General features: G+C 43.0%; 1 protein-coding gene across 5 annotated transcripts in view; it reads right to left on the reverse strand.

Moving 5' to 3' along the window:
- Nucleotides 1-22299, reverse strand: part of MIER1 (MIER1 transcriptional regulator) — a 52335-nt gene that overhangs the window by 24242 nt on the left and 5794 nt on the right. For all 5 annotated transcript variants that reach the window (XM_084852279.1, XM_084852275.1, XM_084852277.1 and 2 more), the window contains one exon: nt 2230-2254. In XM_084852279.1, the coding sequence (XP_084708405.1) occupies nt 2230-2254 (25 nt within the window). The remainder of the gene's footprint in view (nt 1-2229; nt 2255-22299) is intronic.

Genomic DNA, 22299 nt, shown 5'->3' on the forward strand with positions numbered 1-22299 from the left:
CCTTACCCACCCAATCCACAAACCTGGCATAAGGCATGAGAATGTTGCGACAGCCTCCACAAGATGGGACTGTGAGACTGCTAGGGTTTGGCATATTTTTAAACCACCTCTTGCGGGGCATTGTGCCCCCCTGACTATACTGGGTAAGTGATAAAAGGAAATGTATATTATTCATTTCTCATATTCTCATTTTTTAAAACCAAAATGCCATGGTAATCTAAGGTGGTCCAGCCATAGTAGTTGCACATGAAGTCTTGCTTATTTATGGGTGGGCGTTTAGTACACGAACACTAGAAAACTTAAAGCAGGTCAACAAAAGCTTTTGCTAACAATGTGCTGCTCATTATGATTTATTTAGTATCCCTGACAGATGGCTGTCCAGCTTCATAATAGTATTTTTATACCTCTTCTGTAAAAACCACTACTAAAAACAATTTTAAAGATCAGGTTAAAAACTTTTGCCTTCAACCTTTTCTAAAAGCAGAGAGAGTGGCGATCAATCATAGCTCTGATGGGAGTGTATTTCAGAATCTGGGAGAGACACAGGAGAGAGCCCTCTCATGCACGCATGCCGAGTAGTCTCTTCAAGTGGCAACCTCCTATGACAGGTTCATAACAAGAGAGCATATGCTCACATGTTATCTGTAGCCTCTGTAACACAGACTCGCAGTACAGCTTGTATCATACAACTCTGCACTTGCCAATACATAGTGGATGGTGTAGTATGCATTACAGCAACAAGAGGACAACTACAAATCTTTTTAAACTCATGGCTGAAAGGATGTCTGGAGTATAGAACATTCTATGTTGTAGTATATAATTATAATAGATGTCACTCCGTTTGATATGTTCCAGACAGAGGTTTCTGGGGGGTGTCAGGCTCTCTGATTCAGTATGTCCACCACCTGCAAACCATATATGGCCCATGACCACCCTTGTGCAGATTCTTGCTCATACAAATTGCAGAGGGATTAGCAGAATCAGCACAGGTGACACAGCTCAGAACAGGGACTGCTACAGAATAACACAGCTCTTTAATGCCTTGCATCTACTTCATTTTTAGCAATACAGTACTAACTAGCTGTTCAGGAAGGGTCTTTCATTCTAAAAACTTAAGAGTTATGTTGAATACTGGAAACTTACAGGTATAGTCTATTCAAATAGAATGATTTGTTAACATAAACAGAGTTACCTACTAACAAACATAATTTCTATCCTAATCTTGTAGAGGACTGTGAATAAAAGGGCTCATTGCCAATACAAGGATGTAATAGATAGGTCTGTACTGTGAGTTTATTGATTCTGCTTGCATAGTATAGTAGCTCATGTTTTTCTTGTTGTGAAAGGTTTTTTCTTTCATACTTTCAAAGTTATGGGGCAGGAGGTCATGTTTGTTTGCTTTTTTTACCAACTTTCAGCCCGACACAATATTTCATTACAAAATATATATTATTATATATATCTTATTAAAACATTACAATAACACTGCCAATTTCTTCATTATGATTCCTTGTTAATGGAAGGAACATTAATGTCCCAATACTGAACCATTCAAGACAGATATCACCATTTTAGATTTTCACAGTCATATTGCTCTTTTTCTCTTTGCTATGCTGTTTGGCAGTCTCCAATAATATACATTGACACCAAAAATACAAATCTTATGTGGTTATTTCCATTTTCCTAAATAAATAGGGCCTGAAAAGGGGCTGGGTTGTTGCGAAATCCCCAGTAACGTTGAAAGTATGAAAAACAACTTTTAGAAAAAGAACACGAGCTACTATATTAGGCAAGAAGAATCAATAAATTTTTAGTATGAACCTATCTACAAGCTGATAATTTCTATTAGTGCTGGAACCAAAATCCAGCCATGGCAAAATAGCAAACTTTTATCCTCTTCTTATTAACCCTCTTGCATGGAATTCTGAAATCTGTCAGATAGGCCCTGAACCCCCTGCATAGTACTTTTCTGACAGTAATGCAAATTCAAAGGCCTTTTACTGGCAACCAGGCCAGAGGAGCAAAGCTCAGCCACACTTGGCCTAGCAGAGCATTCGAATTAGGATGCAGGAGTCATTCCTTAAGATGAGATTGCCTTTTAGAATGGAATAGAGAACTTCACATGCAGTTCAGTACAGTGGAGTTAATTCCTGCATACAATACTTAACTGGAGAACTTAAAGTGCTCACTTTCCCTCCAAACTTTGTATGTATCAAAATAAAACTTTACCTGGACTTGCTGACTCAACAGAAGGCTATCCAGAAAAAGAAAAAAAGAAAAAGAAAATGTTATTAGCAAACAACACCAATTATTTAAATATACATTAGACACATTCTGAATTACACTTAGTATTCCATTATTTTCACCTTTGCATTTTAATCAAGCATAAAACTACCTAAAAATGCATACCATAGTCTTTTTGATAGATTAAAAACCATCTAAAGACACAATACAACAAAGACAGCACATGATAATACCATAATGTTTACCTGTGGTTAAAAGGTTCAAAATTGTAAGAACAGAAAATATTTGCATCAAAGAAAAAAAAATAGTAACACTTCTCTAAGCTGCATTTCATCCAACTCATCTTTGGTATAAGCAATAAAACATAGCGATCTGTTAGGAAAAGTTTTCAAAGAGATGCTGTTGCAATTTTCTAGTTTCCAAAGTTACACAAAGCAGTTCACATATGTGAACACAGCCACATTGGCTGTCACTTGAAACACAGCCATTTAAGGGTGTTCACATTTCATAATGGGCCAGTTTACATGACATGACAGGCCAAGGTCTAATTAACCCATGGTGGGTTGTTTCACCCATAACTAACCACAGAACCATCACCAGATTATCAAGCACTGCATGGTTTATTTTCACAGGTTGTGTGTTGTTTTCCTCTGCCCACTCCCAGTATGTATCCCTGGAGCCTTTGCAGCATGGAAGGGCAAGCAACCGCTGGCAAGGCTTCACTACATCACCAGCCTTTTTCACATTGGTCTGCTCTTTTCTCGGCATATAAGAATCTTCATCTGTTCCTGGAAACACTCATACTGTGCCAATGAAACCCTTCCACTCCCCCGCCACCCGCTTCAACTTGAAGCCTTGTTTTAGCAGAACAATATTCCTTCACATAATCCTCAAGCTTCCCATTGGAGCCTTGTGTGAGCATTACAACATCCTCGTCGCTCCTGGTGGGTACTAGAAGGAGCCATGGGACTCAATCGCTGCCTGGCCAAACAATCCCATGTCGCTCACCCACACACCCTCCTCTACCCCCTGGCATTTCAAAGTGCCCACCACTCGGTAACTTCCCAATCTTCTAACCCTTCCCCCTCTTGTCTGTTTGATGCCTTTACCATTCCAAAGCACTTGCAGGCTCCCCTCATGTACGTATTTTAAACAAAAAAACAGAATGGGAATGGACTACAAAATACAGTTTACTACACGGTAGTACTGGAAATATATAGAAGGCAGACAAGTGCTTCATTTGTTGTGGGGGGGAGCACCTAACAGCCATGAACAATAACACACTGTACTTATCCATGGTTAATGTGTGGATAATGGTTCCAGATGAAGTCAGCTACAACTGCTCTTATTGCTCACGATTCACAGTATGACACTATTAATGAGTGAGGATTCAGAGGGTGCAGAGTGGGCTGTTGGCACTGGGGATTGATCGGGATGGCATCATTCTCAGCCCCAAGTCCACGAAGGTGGGGTTTCTCTTCCAGGGGCAGATCACCCCTCAATTTGTAGATGCTGGGAAGAATGCAGCATACAACAATAACATCCACTACTAGCTCAGGAGGCTGAAGTGTAAAAGCCTGGTCACCCAGGATAAGAAGCCAATAGGGGCCCTGTTAACTGTTACAAGGGGGGCCAGTGAAAAATGGGCCCGAGGCTAGCTTATCTGTTACAAGTGAATTCCCAAAGACAGCTGTGTTATGACTTCTTCCAGAAACACCAGCATACATATCCGTGAACCTGCCTTTTATGTCTACAACTGCCTGCAAAACCATACTGTAGAAACACTTGCGGTTATAGAACTCTGTAACAAATCCAGGGACCCCCCAACACATGAGGAAAGCTAAGCTCAAAGAAGCCTTGGATGTTTTTTCTCTCTCATCCCAACCATTATGATGTCTGAATGATAGCTCAATCAGGACTCACACCATCTCTCTGGAAATTTCACAGGCTGTTGATTTCCCAACTCCAAAGGTGGTACTGAGCATGAAGTTACCTAGACTGAATGCCAATTTGTAGAGGATCAGCACTAACTTTTTTTTTACTGGCACCGTCATTACTGTATTTTCCCTTTGGACTATTGGACCAATTTCATCAGCGATGGTGGCAAATGCTTTCCTTCCACATTTGTTAAGCTCAAGCACTGAGGCTCACACAGCCTCTGTGCATGGAAGGGTCCAGCAGCAAGTTGAGAACAGGTCTGACTTCAGGTGCTCAGACATAGCGATTATTGCAGTGGCCCCTCATGCCTGATCGACTGCGGCAGACATTCTCCGGCGCATCTGATTCAGGCATCATGTGTGGTCATTAAGTCAGTCTCTTTCAAAGTGCAATGCTGCCCATTCTGCTCCTCCAACTTCATTGAGGTGCTACTCCAAGACTCCAGCTGCTGTACAGCTCCCCAAACACCACTTGAACAGCTCCTCTGCAGTCACGATACTCAAAGATGCACTGTAGAGGAGATGGTGGGCCTGACTGCAGCATTAGTGCCCATACTTGCTTCTCAGACTTTGAAATTTGAGATGTGAGCTATGGTCACCAATACTTACAGCTCTGGGTGTAGGAGCAAGTGGATCTAAGCAAGCTGTAGGCAGGGAAAGGTGTGGAGGAATGGGGGTGGGGGATGTTAAGAGTGCGTGTGTGTGCGCGCGCGCGCGCGCTCGTGTGTGTGTGTGTGGAGAATGCTAAAGAAACGGAGTGAAGGTAGGTAAGTTTCCTCTACCAAAACCCTACAGCATTGCGTTTTGGTGATGCTGTGCACTGTGACTTGCTAACAGAGCAGCTGGGCAGTTAAGTAAGCTCTTGTTTCTCCCTCTTGCCCAGGACACAGATGAGCCCTGCACGGATGAGCCCTGAATACCATGCTCCCTAGTCTAGGTACTCTCCACACGATAGCAAGCAAAACCAGGTGCATCCCACAGAATTTATGTTCGTTTTGATATAGACATCTGCAAAATAGTGTGTACTCTCTCGAAGAGGCACACTAGGGAGGGTGGACAACAAGGTAGGGGAAGGGAAAGGCGGGGGAACAGAAAAGAGAGCACAATGTTATTTCTACAGCAACATAACCTCCCTAAAGAACACCAACAAGCCTAAGTAACAACTTGCAATGCACCTTTCCACCTTTCTACAGAGGGCAATATCCTGCTCAGTGCACTTTCTAGCCCCATGGCTCTTGCAGCTTCTATGGAAGTGAAAATATGCCTGATCTCCCCACTTCACTTCTCTTCAACTAGCTGAATTGTACTGGAAACTTTGTTGCATAGTGCTAAGCACACTCCTTGAGACCTCACCAGATGTTGCACTCTAGCTCTGCTACATAATTATTAGTAGGACAGGGGGAAAGATAGCAGTAGAAAGGAAAGAAAGGACAGAATTGGGCTATCATAGGGGTGCATAGAGAGGACTACTCGCAGCCATTGGGAGCCTCTTGGGGGATGTCTTCCTCCATCCAAATTGGGCCTGCTGGACACTCTGGCCTGCTAGCTGGCTCACTGCCATACTGTGGCAGCACTGGAGCTGCATTCCCAATGGTGGCTCTGGGAAGCATACAGCAGGAGCCACCGGATGAAGTCGGGGATGAAGCAGCTGTGGGTCGCAGGGTTGTACATTTACAGGCACCCGAGCATGCTGCTGAAACTGACCCTGAGCAGGAGGAGAAAGATGCTCCTCTGTGTGTGGGGGAGGGGGAGGTGTGTGGGGAGGGAAAGTAAATGACTTGAGCCTGCTGTTATCTACCGAGAGTCCTTGGTCTTCACCAGACCCCCTCTCCGGGAGACCAAGGTTGCTGAGTGCATGTACTGGAGGTTGGGCCCGAAGGGCAGTCTGGGGATTCTGCTCATGTACCGTCCACCCCGCTGCACGACTGACTCCCTGGCTGAGATGCTTGAGGTGGTCTCTGATGTGCGTATACAGTCCCCTAACTTATTGGTGTTGGGGGACTTCAATGTACATTCAGAGTCCATCCTCACAGGAGCACCTCGGGACTTCATGGAGACCATGACTTCCTGGGAGCTGCACCATATTCTAACTGGACCCACCCATGTAGCCGGTCATGCACTAGACCTTGTGTTTGTTTCTGGAGAAGCGGGGAGTGATCTGGAAGTCGGGGGTATATCCACCACCCCCTTGTCATGGTCAGATCGCTATATGGTGATGTTAGACTTTTCGGTTCCACAACCCCTCCGCGGGGGTGGAGGACCCATTAAAATGGTCCGCCCCAGGCGTCTTATGGATCCGAATAGATTCCTGAACGTGCTTGGGGATTCTCTGGGGCACGCCAATGGCCACTCGGTTGAGATCCTGGTGGGTGGCTGGAATGCCGCAATCACTGGGGCATTAGATCAGGTGGCTCCAAAACACCTTCTCCCCCTGAACAGGGCTCGGACTGCATCCACAGTTACAAGCTCTGAAACAGGGGGTGAGACAGCTAGAGCGCCGGTGGTGGAAGTCTCGCTCCAAAGACGATCAGACACGGGCTAGAGCTGTATCTTCAGCCTATCACGTGGCGGTGAAAGCAGCAAAAAAGGAATATTATGCTGCCTCTATCGCGTCTGCAGAGTGCTGTCCCAGGAGGCTGTTCCAAGTGGTCTGGAGCCTGGTCAGTCCTGTGGCTCCTGAACCACTGGAGCATTCTAAGGCCATTCTGTGAGGCAGTGATAAAACCGCTCTTAAAGAAGCCCTCCTTGGATCCTCAAGTTCTGAACAATTTTTGCCCAGTCTCAAATCTGCCATTTTGGGGCAAGGTGATTGAGCGGGTGGTGGCGATGCAGTTGAAGGCACACTTGGAAGAAACTGATTATCTAGACCCATTTCAGTTGGGCTTCAGGCTTGGGCATGGGACAGAAACAGCCTTGGTCGCCTTGGTGGATGATATGAGGAGGGCTCTGGATAGGGGTGAATGCTCCTTCCTTGTTCTCCTCGACCTCTCAACAGCTTTTGATACCGTTGACCACGGTATCCTCCTGGACCGCCTGGAGGGGTTGGGCATTGGAGACACCGTATTGCGGTGGTTCCGGTCCTTCCTCTCCGGCAGGTACCAGAGGGCAGCACTGGGACAGGAGGTTTCGGACCCGTGGCCACTCACTTGTGGGGTGCCACAGGGTTCCATCCTCTCCCCGATGCTATTTAACATGTATGTGAAGCCGCTGGGGGCTATCATCAGGAGGTTTGGGGTACGGTATCATCAATATGCGGATGACACGCAGCTCTACCTCTCGTTCAAATCTTCACCAAGGTTGGCTGTAGAATCCCTGTCCAAATGTCTGGAGATGGTGAGTGGCTGGATGAGGAGGAATAAGCTGAAGCTGAACCCTGACAAGACCGAGGTACTTTTGGTGGGAGACAAGAGGAGGCTGGGGGATGTTAACCTGGTGTTGAATGGGGTACGGCTACCCTTGAAAGACCAGGTCTGCAGCCTGGGGGTCATTTTGGACTCCCAGCTGTCCATGGAGGCTCAGGTGTTAGCTGTGAGCCGGACACCACTGTATCAACTCCATCTGATACAGCGGCTGCGCCCCTTCCTTCCCAACCATCTGCTCCCATCGGTAGTACTTGCCCTGGTCTCCTCTCGTTTAGACTACTGTAATGCGCTCTACGTGGAGTTACCCTTGAAGACGGTTTGGAAACTGCAGCTGGTACAGAACGCGGCGGCTCACCTGATTAAAGGCAGCCGCCAGTGAGATCACATCACTCCAGTGCTGAAGGAGTTGCACTGGTTACCAGTTGTTTTCCGGGCCAAATTCAAGGTCCTGGTTTTGACCTTTAAAACCCTATATGGTTCCGGCCCAGCCTATCTTAAGGAGCGCCTCCAGCAACACCAGACAGGCCGCTTAACAAGATCAGCTGCAGATGGCCTTCTCTCTGTCCCATCAGCCAGGACAGCTAGACTGGTGGGGACAAGGGAGAGGGCCTTTTCTATGGTGTCCCTCACTCTGTGGAACTCCCTCCCTAGGGAACTCCGCCATGCCCCTTCTTTAATGAGCTTCCGCCGTGCATTAAAAACATGGTTGTTCAGGCAGGCATTTGGGGTGGGTTAGGGTATTTTAGAAAACGTTTTTATTGTAGAATTTTAATGTTTTAAACTGTTTTATTATATGCTGTACATCGCCCAGAGTGGCTGGGTGACCAGCCAGATGGGCAATTAATAAATTTAATAATAAATAAAATAAATAAACAGCTGCTCACAAGGCTGCTGCTAACATCTATAGAAGATTAGTTTGCCTTTCCATCACAGCAGATAATTCTTCCATTGCCCACTCAAAAGTACAATCCGCAGTGTGCATGCTTTCGGACAAAGCAGTAGTTATTGACTCTCCAGAAGTGTATATGCTCTGTGCTATGTGGTATGTGGCCCACACAGACAGGAGACAATCATTCGCTCTACACCTCTCTTTCCTGCCATCCAGTTCCATGAAAAGTTCATATGTGCATTCACCAGCTGTTTCTGTGGCGTGAACCAAGTCTCTAGCAAGCTGCATATGATCGGTTTTGTGTTTGTTCTTTAAGCGGGCTGTTCTCTGTGCATTAGTCAGCAGCACATCTCCTCCCGCACACTCCTCCACCAGTTCCTGTGATTTGGTGGCATCTTGCAGAGTACTTTTCTGCTCCTCCGCTCATAGCTGCTCCTGCTCTTCAACAGGTTCCCCTTTGTCTTCTGCCAATTCCTGCTCTCCTGCCCCAGGTGGGAGACCAGTAAAGGTGGGGTCACTCTGTTCAGCAAACAGTCCGACCAAGTCCTGTTCCAGTGGTGGCATTTCACCACCTCACCCCTCTTCAGCCAACTCTAGAAGAACTGTACTATCCAGTGCGAGGCCCTCGTCAGGCGGAGATGTGCTTGTACAAGCAACAGAGTGCATCACAAGCTCACTGATATCTGCTGTTGTGTGGCAATGAACTGGTCCTCCTCTTTCTGGGATAGTTGCCACACAGGGACCTTTGGAAGAATGGCAAGATCTGGCATGTCGTACCTGCAAACATCCATAGCAGCATCCCCAGAGGGTCAATCTCGGACAGCGTTGTCCTTGGAAAGGAGCTCCAGACTGCTTCACAAATGGCACGCTCCACATTCTATGCTTGGGAGAGAGCTGTTGATGCCCTATGGCTAGCAATGGCTAGGTTTTTCTGCATGGGTTGAAATCCAGTTGAGCTGCTTGTACTGGAGGAGTAAGTGGGGCTGCTGGTCCCCAAAGCAGAAGTGGTAGCTTGTAAGGCCAAAAGCCTTACAAAAGGAATGTTAATGAATATGCCTAGTTCAACCTCAGTCCAGAACCCAAGACATATTATTTGGCTTTGGCCTTGTTGGAAAGATTGAATTAACTGGGTTAACTGAGGGGCTTCTGGCTAAGATGGCAACACAATGAGACACAGCCTGTGCCTCTCCCGATTTTCAACTTTTAAAATCTTGATTACAACTCAACACTTTTGCATTATCCTGCTATTTTACATTAGCCTTGCTTTAGTTTGGGTTTTATTTATATATCTGCTTGCTATGCTCTGGAAAGGAATTTGATCGTGGCTACACAAAAGTGAAGAAAGGCTCGGGAATTTTGCTGACTCCTCCACAGTCTTCCCTGGCTAAAGCTTCGAATGTGGATCCTGAAGGGAAAGATGTTGTTACCCTACTGAAAAGTATGTCATTACAGAGGTTAAATTTCTCAATGCCCTAAATGACTGTGCCCTAGAACAGTAGGTCATGGAACTGACCAGAGGGGAGGTGACCCTGGATTTAATCCTAAGTGGTGTTGCCCAGGATTTAGTACAAGATGTACATGTTGTTGAACCAACTGGAAACAGTGACCATAGTGCTATCAGATTTAATATATATTTGAGTGGAAAATTGTCCAGGAAGTCCAACACAGTTGCATTTGATTTCAAAAGAGGAAACTTGTCTAAAATGAGTGAACTGGTGAAAAGGAAGTTGAAAGGGGGAGTCAAGAGGGTTAAATCCCTTCAAAATGCTTGGAGGTTAATCAAAATCACAATAATAAAAGCTCAGCTAAAATATATACCACAGATTAGGAAAAGTAGCACCAAATCCAAGAGGTCACCAGCATGGTTAACAGGCAGTGTCAAGGATGCTATTAGAGAAAAAAGGGCTTCCTTCAGAAAATAGAAGCCTTGCCCAAGAGAAGAAAACAAATGGGAGCACAAGCTTGCACATAGGTGATACAAGCAGATAAGCAAAGCACAAAAGCATTTTGAAGAGCATATCGCTAACAATATCAAGGTCAACAATAAAGAATTCTTTAAATATATCCGAAGCAGGAAACCAGCTAGGAAGACAGTTGGACCACTGGATGAAAATGGAGCTAATGGAGTACTAAAGGAAGATAAGGAGATTGCAGAGATGCTGAATGAATTCTTCTCATCAGTCTTCACTGCAGAACATATAAGACAGATAACTGTGCCTGAACAGTTATTTTCAGGAAAGAAGTGTGAGGAACTGAGGCAAATGGCGGTGACAAAAGATGAAGTTCTCAACTTCATTGATAAACTGAAAGCAAATAAATCACTGGGCCCAGATAGTATCCATCTTAGAGTTATCAAAGAACTCAAATACGAAACTGCTGATCTTCTAACCAAAATATGCAACATGTCCCTAAGATCAGCCTCTGTACCAGAGGACTGTAAGCTGGCCAATGTAACACCAGTTTTTAAAAAGGGATCGGGGGGATCCAGGAAATTACAGGCCCATTAGCTTAATGTCTGTTCCGGGTAAATTGGTTAAAAGCATTCTTAAAGGTAAAGTTAGTAGGCAAATACAAGGACAAGCCCTGCTAAAAAATAATCAACATGGCTTCCACAAAGGTAAGTCCTGTCTCACTAACCTTTTAGAGTTCTTTGAGAATGTCAATAGATATGTAGACAGGGGTGATCCAGTAGACATTATCTACTTGGACTTCCAAAAGGCTTTTGACAGAGTCCCTCACCAAAGACTCCTGAGCAAACTTAGCAGTCATGGAATAAGAGCACAGGTCCCCTTATGGATCAGTAACTGGTTAAAGAACAGAAAGAAAGGAATAAATGGTAAATTCTCCCAATGGTGGGGTTGAGCAGGAATCTGTATTGGGACCAAGGGACCAATGTGTTTCAACTAATTCATAAATGATCTGGAAATAGGACTGAGCAATGAAGTGGCCAAGTTTGCCGATGACAAATAATTTAGGGTGGTTAAAACAAAAAGGGATTGCGAAGAGCTCCAAAGAGATCTCTTCAAACTGGGAGAATAGGTATCCAAATGGCAAATGAGGTTCAATGTAAGCAAGTGTAAAGTGATGAACACTGGGGCAAAAAATCCCAACGTCAAGTATAACCTAATGGGATCTGAGCTAGCAGTGACCAACCAAGAGACAGATCTTGAGGTTGTGCTGGACAGCTCAATGAAAATGTCAACCCAGTGTGCGGTCACTGTAAAAAAAAGGCAAACTCCATGTTAGGCATAATTAGAAAAGGAACTGAGAAAAAACTGCCAATATCATACTGCCTTTATACAAATCTATGGTGTGACCACACTTAGAATACTGTGTACAGTTCTGGCACCGCACCTAAAAAAGGCTATTGTCGAGCTGAAAAAAGTGCAGGAAGAGTCAACTAAAATGATCAAGGGGCTGGAACATCTCCCCTATGAGAGAAGGTTACAACAGCTGCGATTATTTTGCTCAGAAAAAAGGAGGGTAAGGAGAGACATGACAGAGGTGTACAAAATTATGCATGGTGTGGAGAATGTGGATAGGGAGACATTTTTCTCCCTCTTTCACAAAGCTAGAACCCAGGTCATGCCATGAAGCTGATTGGTGGAAGATTCAGGACAGTTAAAAGGAAGTACTTCTTCACACAGCACATAATTAAACTATGGAATTTACTACCACAGCATGTAGTGATGGCCACCAATTTGGATGGCTTTAAAAGGGGATTGGACAAATTCATGGAGGAGATGGCTATTAGTCCTGATGGCTATGTGCTATCTCCATTATCAGAGGCAGTAGGCCTATATATACCAATTGCTGGGAAACATGGGGGGGAGGGTGCTGTTGCACTCATGTCCTACTTGTGGGTTTTCCATGGCAGTTGGTTGGCCACTATGTGAACAGAATGCTGGACTAGATGGACCCTTGTTCTGATCCAGCATGGCTCTTATGTTCTTGTTGTCTGTCTTAAACTGATGAAATCAAAAGTTAATATGTTGGAGGATTGCTCATGAGACAGCAATGGTGGCTTCTCACAGTGTAACATCTACTTGTGTCTCGCTTCTGGAAACTGTGTGCCTGCGGGCTTCCCGGACAGCCTACATGGGTTCATTTGGCAGAGCTTATGGATACATTCTTGTGTGAGTTATTGGAAATACCATCAGATTTTTTGCTTGATATTGAATGAGCCTATCGTGTGCCTGGCTCCACGTGTGGATCCAGAGTGAGACCTGTTCAGCTTCTGCAGGCTTTAACTAAAGAATGTCTGCTTCATACAGCCAGGCAAAGAGGAGAGTTTTATTAGTGTTCTGGCGACAATAAGATCATGTTTTATCCAGACTGCACCAGGGAGGTTTCAGAAGCCAGACTTCCTTTTCTTGTTTAACACCGTTTTCATTATATTTTTGGAGTCTTTTTTTTGGTGGTGGGTGTTGGCACGATGAGGGACACTTGTTTTTCTTTTGGTTTTATTTCCAATTCAGTTTTTTATTTTAATTGTTCTGTAAGTTTTAGCATAATAAATATTAGTTTGATTTTTTAAAAAAAATCTGTATTAATTCTATTATTTATACATTGTATCATTAGAAGTAGGTAACTTTACTAAAACTGGCAAGAATTGTTTGTGTGTGGGGGGCAAGCAACATGTTTATTTTACTTATTTTTTCTATGTTTAATATGATTTCATGGAATGTCAAGGGACTGAGGAATTTAAATAAACAGAAGGGAGTTATCTCCAAGTTAAAAGCACTTACCGATGATGTGGCCTTTTTACAAGAAACTCATCTGATGGCAACAGATGAACATTCTTTGAGAAAGGATTGGGTTGGGGAGGTCTATGTAATGGATACTTTGATGTGGTTTAAAGGCATCTCTATTTTAATTCATAAGTGATTGTTCTTTTCAGTTCAACCTGTGTTTATTGATTCTGATAGTCACTTCTTGATTTTGGTTGAGAAATGTACTGATAAAGTAATCACCATGATAAATGTGTATGGGCCTACAAATGTCTCTCTGGTAATGTTTCATGAATGATTCAGTAAATTGGTTGATATTGCTTACGATTATTTGATTATGGACGGGGACTTCAATGAGATTTTAGATCCATTGATGCATAGGAGTACATCTGCTCCGAAGAGACAATCTGTTGTGAGATCTACACATTAGGCCTCTACATCTTTCTACATCTTCATAAGACTGATTCACTTGTAGTTTCAGACCATGCTCCAATTTGCTTACAGTTGCAATTTTCATTCTCGCTTGGTCTCTGGAGCTTTAACATTTCTCTTCTTAATGATGATGTGTTTAAATAGTATCTCTGAATAATAAGTTGAAACTACTTCTAATCCACTTTGCCATTTGCCCAGCTCAACTGGATTTGTGGAGCTGAGCTTTGCAGATTTGCAGAACATCCAGGATTTGCAGAACATTAAATATGAGTTAGGGAGCAATCCTATGTCCCCTAGATAGCATCTGGGGGACATAGGATTTTCCGGTTTCCTGGCTCCATGCTCAAAGACCAGGCTAAGAGCCAGGAAACCGGACTCACTTCCCCTCCCAGCTGGCATGGAGAGAACTGCGCAGGCTGCCTCTCCATACTCGGTAAACGGAGCATGGAGACAGGGAAAAGGAGGCATTCCTGGGGGTGGGAGGGGAGGGGGCTGGTGTGGCTGGTTTATGCCTTTTCCTGTCACAGCCCCCGTCTCCTTGCCTCTCCTTCCCCAAAGCCTTGGCTAGACAGGCGGAATCACCCATCTAGCTAAAATGAAGCACATGAGGTACAGGGCACCTCCCTCTCTACATAGGATACTCGTAACGCCTCCATGTTCGGGGACTTACAATTACCCAAGGCACAATTCATAGGATTACACCCTTAAATAATATTCTTTCACAGCAAGTGGAATTTGCATTAACCTGTTTATGACAGGTATACTGGGAAAATGGTGAGCGTCCAGGTAAGATTCTGGCACAAGCAGCAAAAGCACAGAAATTCTCTTTCAGCTATTAAAGATGAGAGTAATACAATATACACCTCTCCTACAAATATAACTTTACAATATTTAAAGTTTTATGCAGGCTTGTATAGTATGCACTGGAGCAGGACATAGATGGTTTTTCCCCTCATGTTGATCTTCTGTGTTTAGATCCTTCACAACAGCCATTTATTTTAGCTCCTTTGCATACAGAGGAAATTTCGAAAGCAATTATGAGTATGAATACTGGGAAATCACCTGGTCCAGTTGGATTTTGAATTGAATGGTATAAAACATTTTCCAATCTGTTAGTTCCAAAACTTCATCGTCTTTATAAACATATTGTTGAACCAGACCCACTGTCTTCTTTGTTAAATGATGCTTATATTACTGTTAATTCCTAAACCTGGTAAAGATCATACTTCTTAGGCTGACTTTCAGCCTATCTCGTTAATTAATGTAGGTATTAAAATATTAACTCCTATTTTGGCTAATAAAGTGCCAGAAGTTATTACAACATTGGTTCAAGCATATCAGGTGGGTTTTAGTAACCATAGACAGGGGGATGATAATCTTAGATTAGTTGTTGATATGATAGCTTTAAATACTGATAGAATGGATCAGGCTGCCATTGTTTCCTTGGATGCTGAAAAAGCCTTTGATTAAATTCACTGGAAATTTATTTTTGCTATGTTGAGTAAATTTGTTCTCCTGTAGAATTTTTGATGTGGGTCACAACTTTATACTCAACCCCAAGAGCTACAGTTATGACGAACGCTCTTTTTTCAGCTCTTTTTTTGCTTAGAAGAGGTACTAGACAGGGATGACTACTTTCTCCTTTGATATTTGATTTATGCTTGGAAACTCTGGCCTGTGCCATTAGACAGAATTGTGGTATTCACGGCTTTGTGCATGATAGTTTAAAATTTAAAACTATTCTTTATGCTGATGATCTTTTCTTTGTCTTGGAACTCCAGTTGCCTGTTCTGGCTCTGAAGCAGTTGATTAATACTTTTGGAAATTTATCTGGCTATTCAATTAATTGGTCGAAATCTGGACTGATTCCAATTGAAGATACTAGGTAGGTTCGCACGTCACTTTAAGCCATGGTGTTTATAAGCTACTGTATCTCCCACATGATCAGACAAATAAGCTACTACGAGTAACTTATTTCTCTCACCTTCGCCCCTCCTCCCTCTACAGTCCTCCTGTTTGTCCAGGATGGTATCCCAGCTTCCTTTGTGCTGGATACCACTCCCTGCCCTTGCACTGCAGTTCCTCTCTCCGAGCCCAAAGGAGCGAAAACCTGTTTGCGCCAAAAAGGGGGTGGTGTCTATAAACCCTTGGAAGTTCACCAAACCGGGACAAAACTTCATATCCAGCTTCCCCTACCAGGGAGGCACCCAATGCACTATAAAAACCCTGAGTCCCCCCTTCTCCCCCATTCCTTTTGTTTCACCCACTGGCAGTAGCACGCTTTTGACAGAGGTGTCTTTTCCCACAGTACACGATGTCATAGTAGAGCTATTTCACCCATTCACTATTTCACAATTGTGCACTTGGAAATAGGGTGGTTGGCGCTACACACAGCAGCTCCTAGCACAGTACTGCTATTTCACAGTTGCACACTTGGAAGATAGGGTGGCTGGCACTATATAAAGCACTTCCTTATTTTTACTTCGCACTATGTCACAGTAGCACAGTACTGCTATTCCAGTGTTTCAGGGGCAGTTTAGAGCTTTTGTAATTGGCTATGCTGCTGGCAGATCTCAGAAACAGAGATCTGCCAGTGGAGCAGAGCAGCAGCAGCACTTTTGACCGCTCTTGCCAAGCAACTTTGTAGGTGATCTTTAAACTACCCTTTAAGCCACCGTGGAGCACCAGACAACACGATATGGTTTAAATAAACCTCACTGTAGACTATGGCTTATCAGAGTGGCTTATTTTGTCTTCATAAGCCACCCTGGCAGGGGAAAACTGCTCACAGATAACACAATAAGCCATGGTGGTTTATAAGCTACTGTGTGTAGCTTATAAATCACCATAGCATATTGTGACGCACAAACCCAGTCGCTATATCTTGTAGTGTATTTGCTGATTGGCAATTTCAATGGTGTCCAGATGTTATTACCTATTTGGGAATACTTGTTCCCAGAGATGTATCTCAAATGATCAAATTTAATCTAAATAAATTCATCGAATGGACCTCTTGGAATTTAGATAGGAAGCTGAGTTTGTTGGTAAGGTAAATACACACTCATGAATACAATACTTTGGACTGTTTAGGTTATAGATGGGATTCCTCTATCTATACATGGCAAATATTTTTTAAAAAAACAATGCTTTGTTTCGTAAATTGTTGGGGCGCTCCTCTCCTCCATGATAATCTTTAAAAAGGATGTAACTTCCAAATTAAAAAGGGTTTGGTTTTCCAGATTTTGCTTTATATAATTGGGCTCATTTGCTGACTTGTGTTAAATGTTGATCTGTTCTGTTTAGATCATGTTGGTCAGTTTTGGAATCGTGTTGTCTGGACCCTCTCCCTAAATGAGACTGAGGTGGCATTAGGTTCTAGGCATACTAGAACTGATAGGGTTTCTCCCACATTTACAGCTGTTAGAGATGCCTGGCACATAATGTTATACCATTTACATTTTGATTCATGTTCTCATGCTAAATTGAGAACTATTTCCACTATGGGGAAATCCAGATTTTAAAATTGGTAAGAAAATGTTTTTGTGATGGACATGGCCCAATAAGGTAATTTCTACCTTGAATAAGCTGGTGGGTAGTGATGATGTCTTATTGTCATTCTCTATTTTATGGGATAAATATGATTTGCCAGCTACAGTTGAACAGCAATACTGACAACTGCAACATTTGTTAGTATCTAGGTTTGGCCCTGCTGCTTTTACAGCTTCAGCATCTCCCACGCTATTGGAAGCACATTGAGGCCAGTCAGGCAAATCCATCTACGATCCATGCCTATAAATACTCATTATTGGTGAATAAATATGATACGCAGAGTCCTGAGCAGGAATGGAATAGGGAACTAGATTGTCCCATTTTGCCTAATCAATGGATCGCTGTCTTGGCTTCTGTATCTGATGTGTCTATGGATCTCAGGTTGTGTCTTATTCAGCAAAAATGTTTGTTCCATGTCTATTGGACACCACAACTTCTCTTTAATAAGAGTTTGTCTAAGTCAGCAAATTGTTGGAGGTGTAACACAGTTAATGCTTCTTTTAAGCATATGTTCTGGCAATGCCCAGTAGTTGCCCCTTTTGGGGAGAAGGTCATTATATGGATAGATTTTGTATTGGAACACTCCCCAATATTTACCGATGTACATGCTCTTTTAAATTATCTACCTGCTTCCTGGAAGTTTATGCATGGACAATGCAAATGGATTCTCTGCACCCTTCTGACAGCTAAAAAGCTGATATTACAACACTGGAAGGATAAATGCTCACCTCCTATAATGCAAAGGATTGAAGACTTTAAAACACTTCCAGCATTTGAATGGGTGGTATATAGACACCACCTGCTAATGGATACTTATTTGAAAATTTGGTCTCCTTTTGTTGAAGTTTATGTATAGTTCTTAGAAACCTGTGTGTTTACACACACACACACTTCATATGTATGCATTGAAACTGATATATTCAAATCTATGTAGCAACATTTTTCTTTCTTTCTTTTTTTCTTTCTTTTCTTTTGCTGAAATTTTACAATCAAAATTAAGTTTTTAAAAAAACTGAGAGGCTTATAAGAGGGACTCAACAGTGAGTGAAAATAGTGAGGCTGAGTAGTCCTCCTCCTCCTCTATTCAGGACTCTGGTGAGTGTGTTTTCCTAGCCACTGCAATTCTTAGCCAGATCTGGCAGTGGGAGATAATGTAAAAGTGGCTAAGAGTTAAAGTGGCTACAGAGTGGCCAAGTCAGGTAGCAGCTGTAAGCCCACCGGTTCCCACATGCAGAGAAACATTGGGCTTGTCCTTAGATTACTACTACTGTTATTTTTGGCACCACAAGACTTCTCTGAACATGGGGCACTGGGCAGAGGGGCAACATAGGTGGAGAACTGGGGTTGTTTGGGGACAATTTGGGATGCAGATACTATAAACTTGGAAGCATAGCCACCTTCTTCTGAAATCACTCTGTGCAAATAAGACCAGCTTGGCTGCATACAAAAAACATCCTGCCGCTATCACGGGAAGTGCTTTCCTGGGAAGTGCCAAGCTGCAGGAGGAAGGAGTGAGGCAGGGTAAGCCCTCTCACACCTGTTGCCAGGCAAACTTCGATCGCCAGGAAACAGCTAGTGTGAACATGAGGCAAGTGGATCAGTCGGCTTTTTTGCCACTCTTGGCAAATGACTCTGTAGCCTTTTGGAACAAGCCATGCACAACGAATGGTCCCAGGTTCGCACATCACAACAGGCCATGGTTTAAACAACACAGAAGCAACAATCCAACAAGCCATGGCTTCTCAGCATGGGTTGTTTGTGGTTAACAACCCTCAATTAAGCCATTGTGCTGGGTTCACACAACACAACAACCCACAGTAACAACCCATCATGGTTTGTTTTATCATGGGTTATCTTGTGGGAAGCAGGTCAGTGACCAGGGTGCACGATCACCATGGGTTAAACAAGCCACGTTTGCTAGTTTACGCCAGAGTGCATGCCAGGCATCACTGATCTAATCACCTGCCCGGGCACAGCTTATCATGTTGTCCAAACCCAGACAGCATGGCTTGTTGCAGGGAGAGACAACCCTCACATAACTCATGGGCTGTTGTTGGATTATTTGAGGGTTGTTTCCCCCTCCAACAAGCCATGCTGCCCAAACCGCGCCTGGGCAGGTGGTTAGGCAAATGGTGCCCAGCCCAATGTGACCTGCTTTGCACAAATCACTGCAGCCCACTATGGCTTGAGCCATGGTGGTTTGTGGCGCAAGCCAGTGCATACCAGACAGAATTTGACTAATCAAGCTGTGACAGCGGCTTGTTGTGCTATCTGAACTCGGCGGGGTTGGATTGTATGAGAGTTAAACAACCTTAACATAACCCTAAAGCAAGCCATGGTTCACACAACCCACACCTGCTAGGTTAAGATGGCACAACAAACCATGGTTGCAGCTTGAATATTCAAAATGGCTGCACACATGCACGGCAGCCCACCATGGCTTAAGTAAGCAACTGTGGGCTGTTTGAACTGGCCCTGTGTGATGTCTGCCACATCATCTTCCCTAACACTGTTTATTTATTTATTACATGTCTATACTGTCCAATAGCTGAAGCTGATTGGGCAGTTCATAACAATTAAAAACATAAAATACAACATGTTAACTGTAACAGTGACAAGCTTTAAAGTCCATATTTTATCCACCCTATATGATGACAACATCCTCCCTCAAACTGGAGTCTATCACTCATTTACAAATAAATTAAGGGCATAATCCTATGGGGATTGTTGGCCGCCTCCGAACTCAGAGGCAGCTGACTATCCAATGCAGGGCAGGTGGAGCATGGAGGGGATCCTTTCCTCTGCACTCTGGCCACCCTGCATTTGCAGCTAAACGGCTGATTTCGGCTGCCTAGTCAGGGAACGTTGGCGGGGGAGGCTGGACGGCGCATAGGAAGCGTTGTAATAGCACTTCCAGGAACACCCCCTTTTCACCTGCTATTCACTGCTCTTATGAGCACAGAGATGTGGATGAACCATGCTACCTACAGGGCGGCAGAGGCAGGGAGCCGGGTTCCCAGAAACCAAAAATCCTATGGCTGTCCAGACACTCTCTAGCGGCCATAGGATTGCGCCCTTACAGAAATTCATGTTGATATTCTTTTAATGCTGCCCTGAAATATACATTACCTACATTTCAATATGTGTCATTGTTCCACAAAATTTCAACAAAATTAATGACTATAATGCAATCTCATTCACTGATTTTGCATAGAATGCCCCAAGTCATTAAATAGTCCAATTAGACAATATGCAGGAGATATATAATCAGCACCTCCTGCAATTTCTTTTTAGAAACAGCCATAGGGGCCCCCAAATTGGACTGGGTCTTTGCAATGGAGGGAGGAGTTACCCTTCCTCTGTGAACTGTTTTTATGATTTAAATACAAATTCTACCCTTAAAGGTGGCCTAAAAATAATTTAAAATAAATGAATTAAATACTCCATGGGAAAAACATACCGATGCCCATACGATGCCTACGTTTTCCCAGCAAAACAAATAGCCGCATTGCGGGGAAGGGATTTAGATCAGGGAAATAGCACAGGAAGAGGCTTGACTCTTCCCCCAGTATTGTGGCCTCATTGCAATTGGGGGTGGCTATGCCTCTTTTAACTTAAAAAAACACCAAGAAACATCCCAATTATGGATTTCCTACATTACATCTAGTTTGCACCTCATGCCACCTCTTGATATTTATCTCTATACATCTGCTACAAAGAGCAGGGATATGGAAGCGTTTTCAGCTCTGAAACTCCCTTGTATAGATCAGAATAGAATTTTTTCAGAAGTAATACAAGACATTTTTAATAAAATAGGCATTTGGTATGGAAGGGGAAGCTTGAGATTATTTTAATCAAGAGCTTTATACATTTAACAGAATGTAATTTACATAAATCAATTTCCTATATTTAAATAGTTACTACCCATCCTAAACCCAAGTCACAGGATAAGTTAGGGGACAATCCTATGTATGTTTAGATGGAAAATAGTCCTACAATTCTAGGCATTCCCCAGCATTGTTTTCATATCATTTATGTCAGTGGCTGTGAGCCAATTTTGTCTTTTGTCTTTTTTTAAATAGCACTCACAGTGTAAAGTACACTGCAAGGTGAAAAATGCAGAAAATTATCTATTGTGATCTATTATAAATTTACATTAATATCAGTGCTCATACACAGTTCACAGACTGCACCTAAACATAAATCTTCCAACCATTGAAGGTACAATGCACTAACATTAAAAACTGCTTCACTACAAGGTTCATTCTGTTCAAACAGTGACAGTTTCCACCTCCTTTTCACTGCTATCAGGGTACGTTCAGCTTCACAATAATTACCCTCATCCTCAGGCAAAAAACATGTTTTTTCCATGGCAGCACAGTCATCAAACTCTCCCAGCTTCTCCACAATATGATTCTCTAAGGTCACGAACCATAACTTGGGAGAAGATTTATTCTTTACTCTTTCTTATACACAATATTAAGCAATAAAAGGGTGACTGTCTCTGCACACTCAGGAAGAGAAAGCCACATAACATTTACAAGGTCATAATGAAACCTTAAAAATACTAAAAATGTGTTTTCAAAAATGAAGCCTTTTAATAAGGTTTCAGTGAATTTATTAAATTAGTTTAGGACAAGAATGTTGAAAACGTTTATGTTTACAGAAGTCACCTAAGGGCCCTGAACTGTTTACCATTTCTCAATGTTGTATTTCTTACTAATTTAATCAAATCAACTGGCAAGACTTATATGCAAGGTTGCAATAGAACAATGTAAAACACAAAAGGTTCCATCCAGGTCAAGACTGCACCTGGGAGTAATCCCCACTGAACTCAATTGGGCTTACTTCTGAGCAGACATGTATAGAATTGCACTGTAAGTTAGTTGCACCGCAAATTCTATTAATTTCAATGGGAACTAAGTCAAGACTAACCTGATTTCAAAGGAACCCAAGTTCAACTAACTTAGCCTGGCTTCACATAGGCAAAGGGTTATAATATCATGGTTATTTCCTACCTAGATGGTAAAATGTAAATATCAAATACATCCTACCCAAAAGGATTGTTTTAGAAGTTTGACAAACTTAATTTTCTTTGTTACAGGATATAGAACTGCTTTAAATATTTTATTCTTCCCAAAGTAAGCAAATCTGGC

This window comes from Heloderma suspectum, chromosome 4, assembly GCF_057233095.1.
Source record: "Heloderma suspectum isolate Gila_16-S chromosome 4, 16-S_ref, whole genome shotgun sequence".
NCBI lineage: Eukaryota > Metazoa > Chordata > Lepidosauria > Squamata > Helodermatidae > Heloderma > Heloderma suspectum.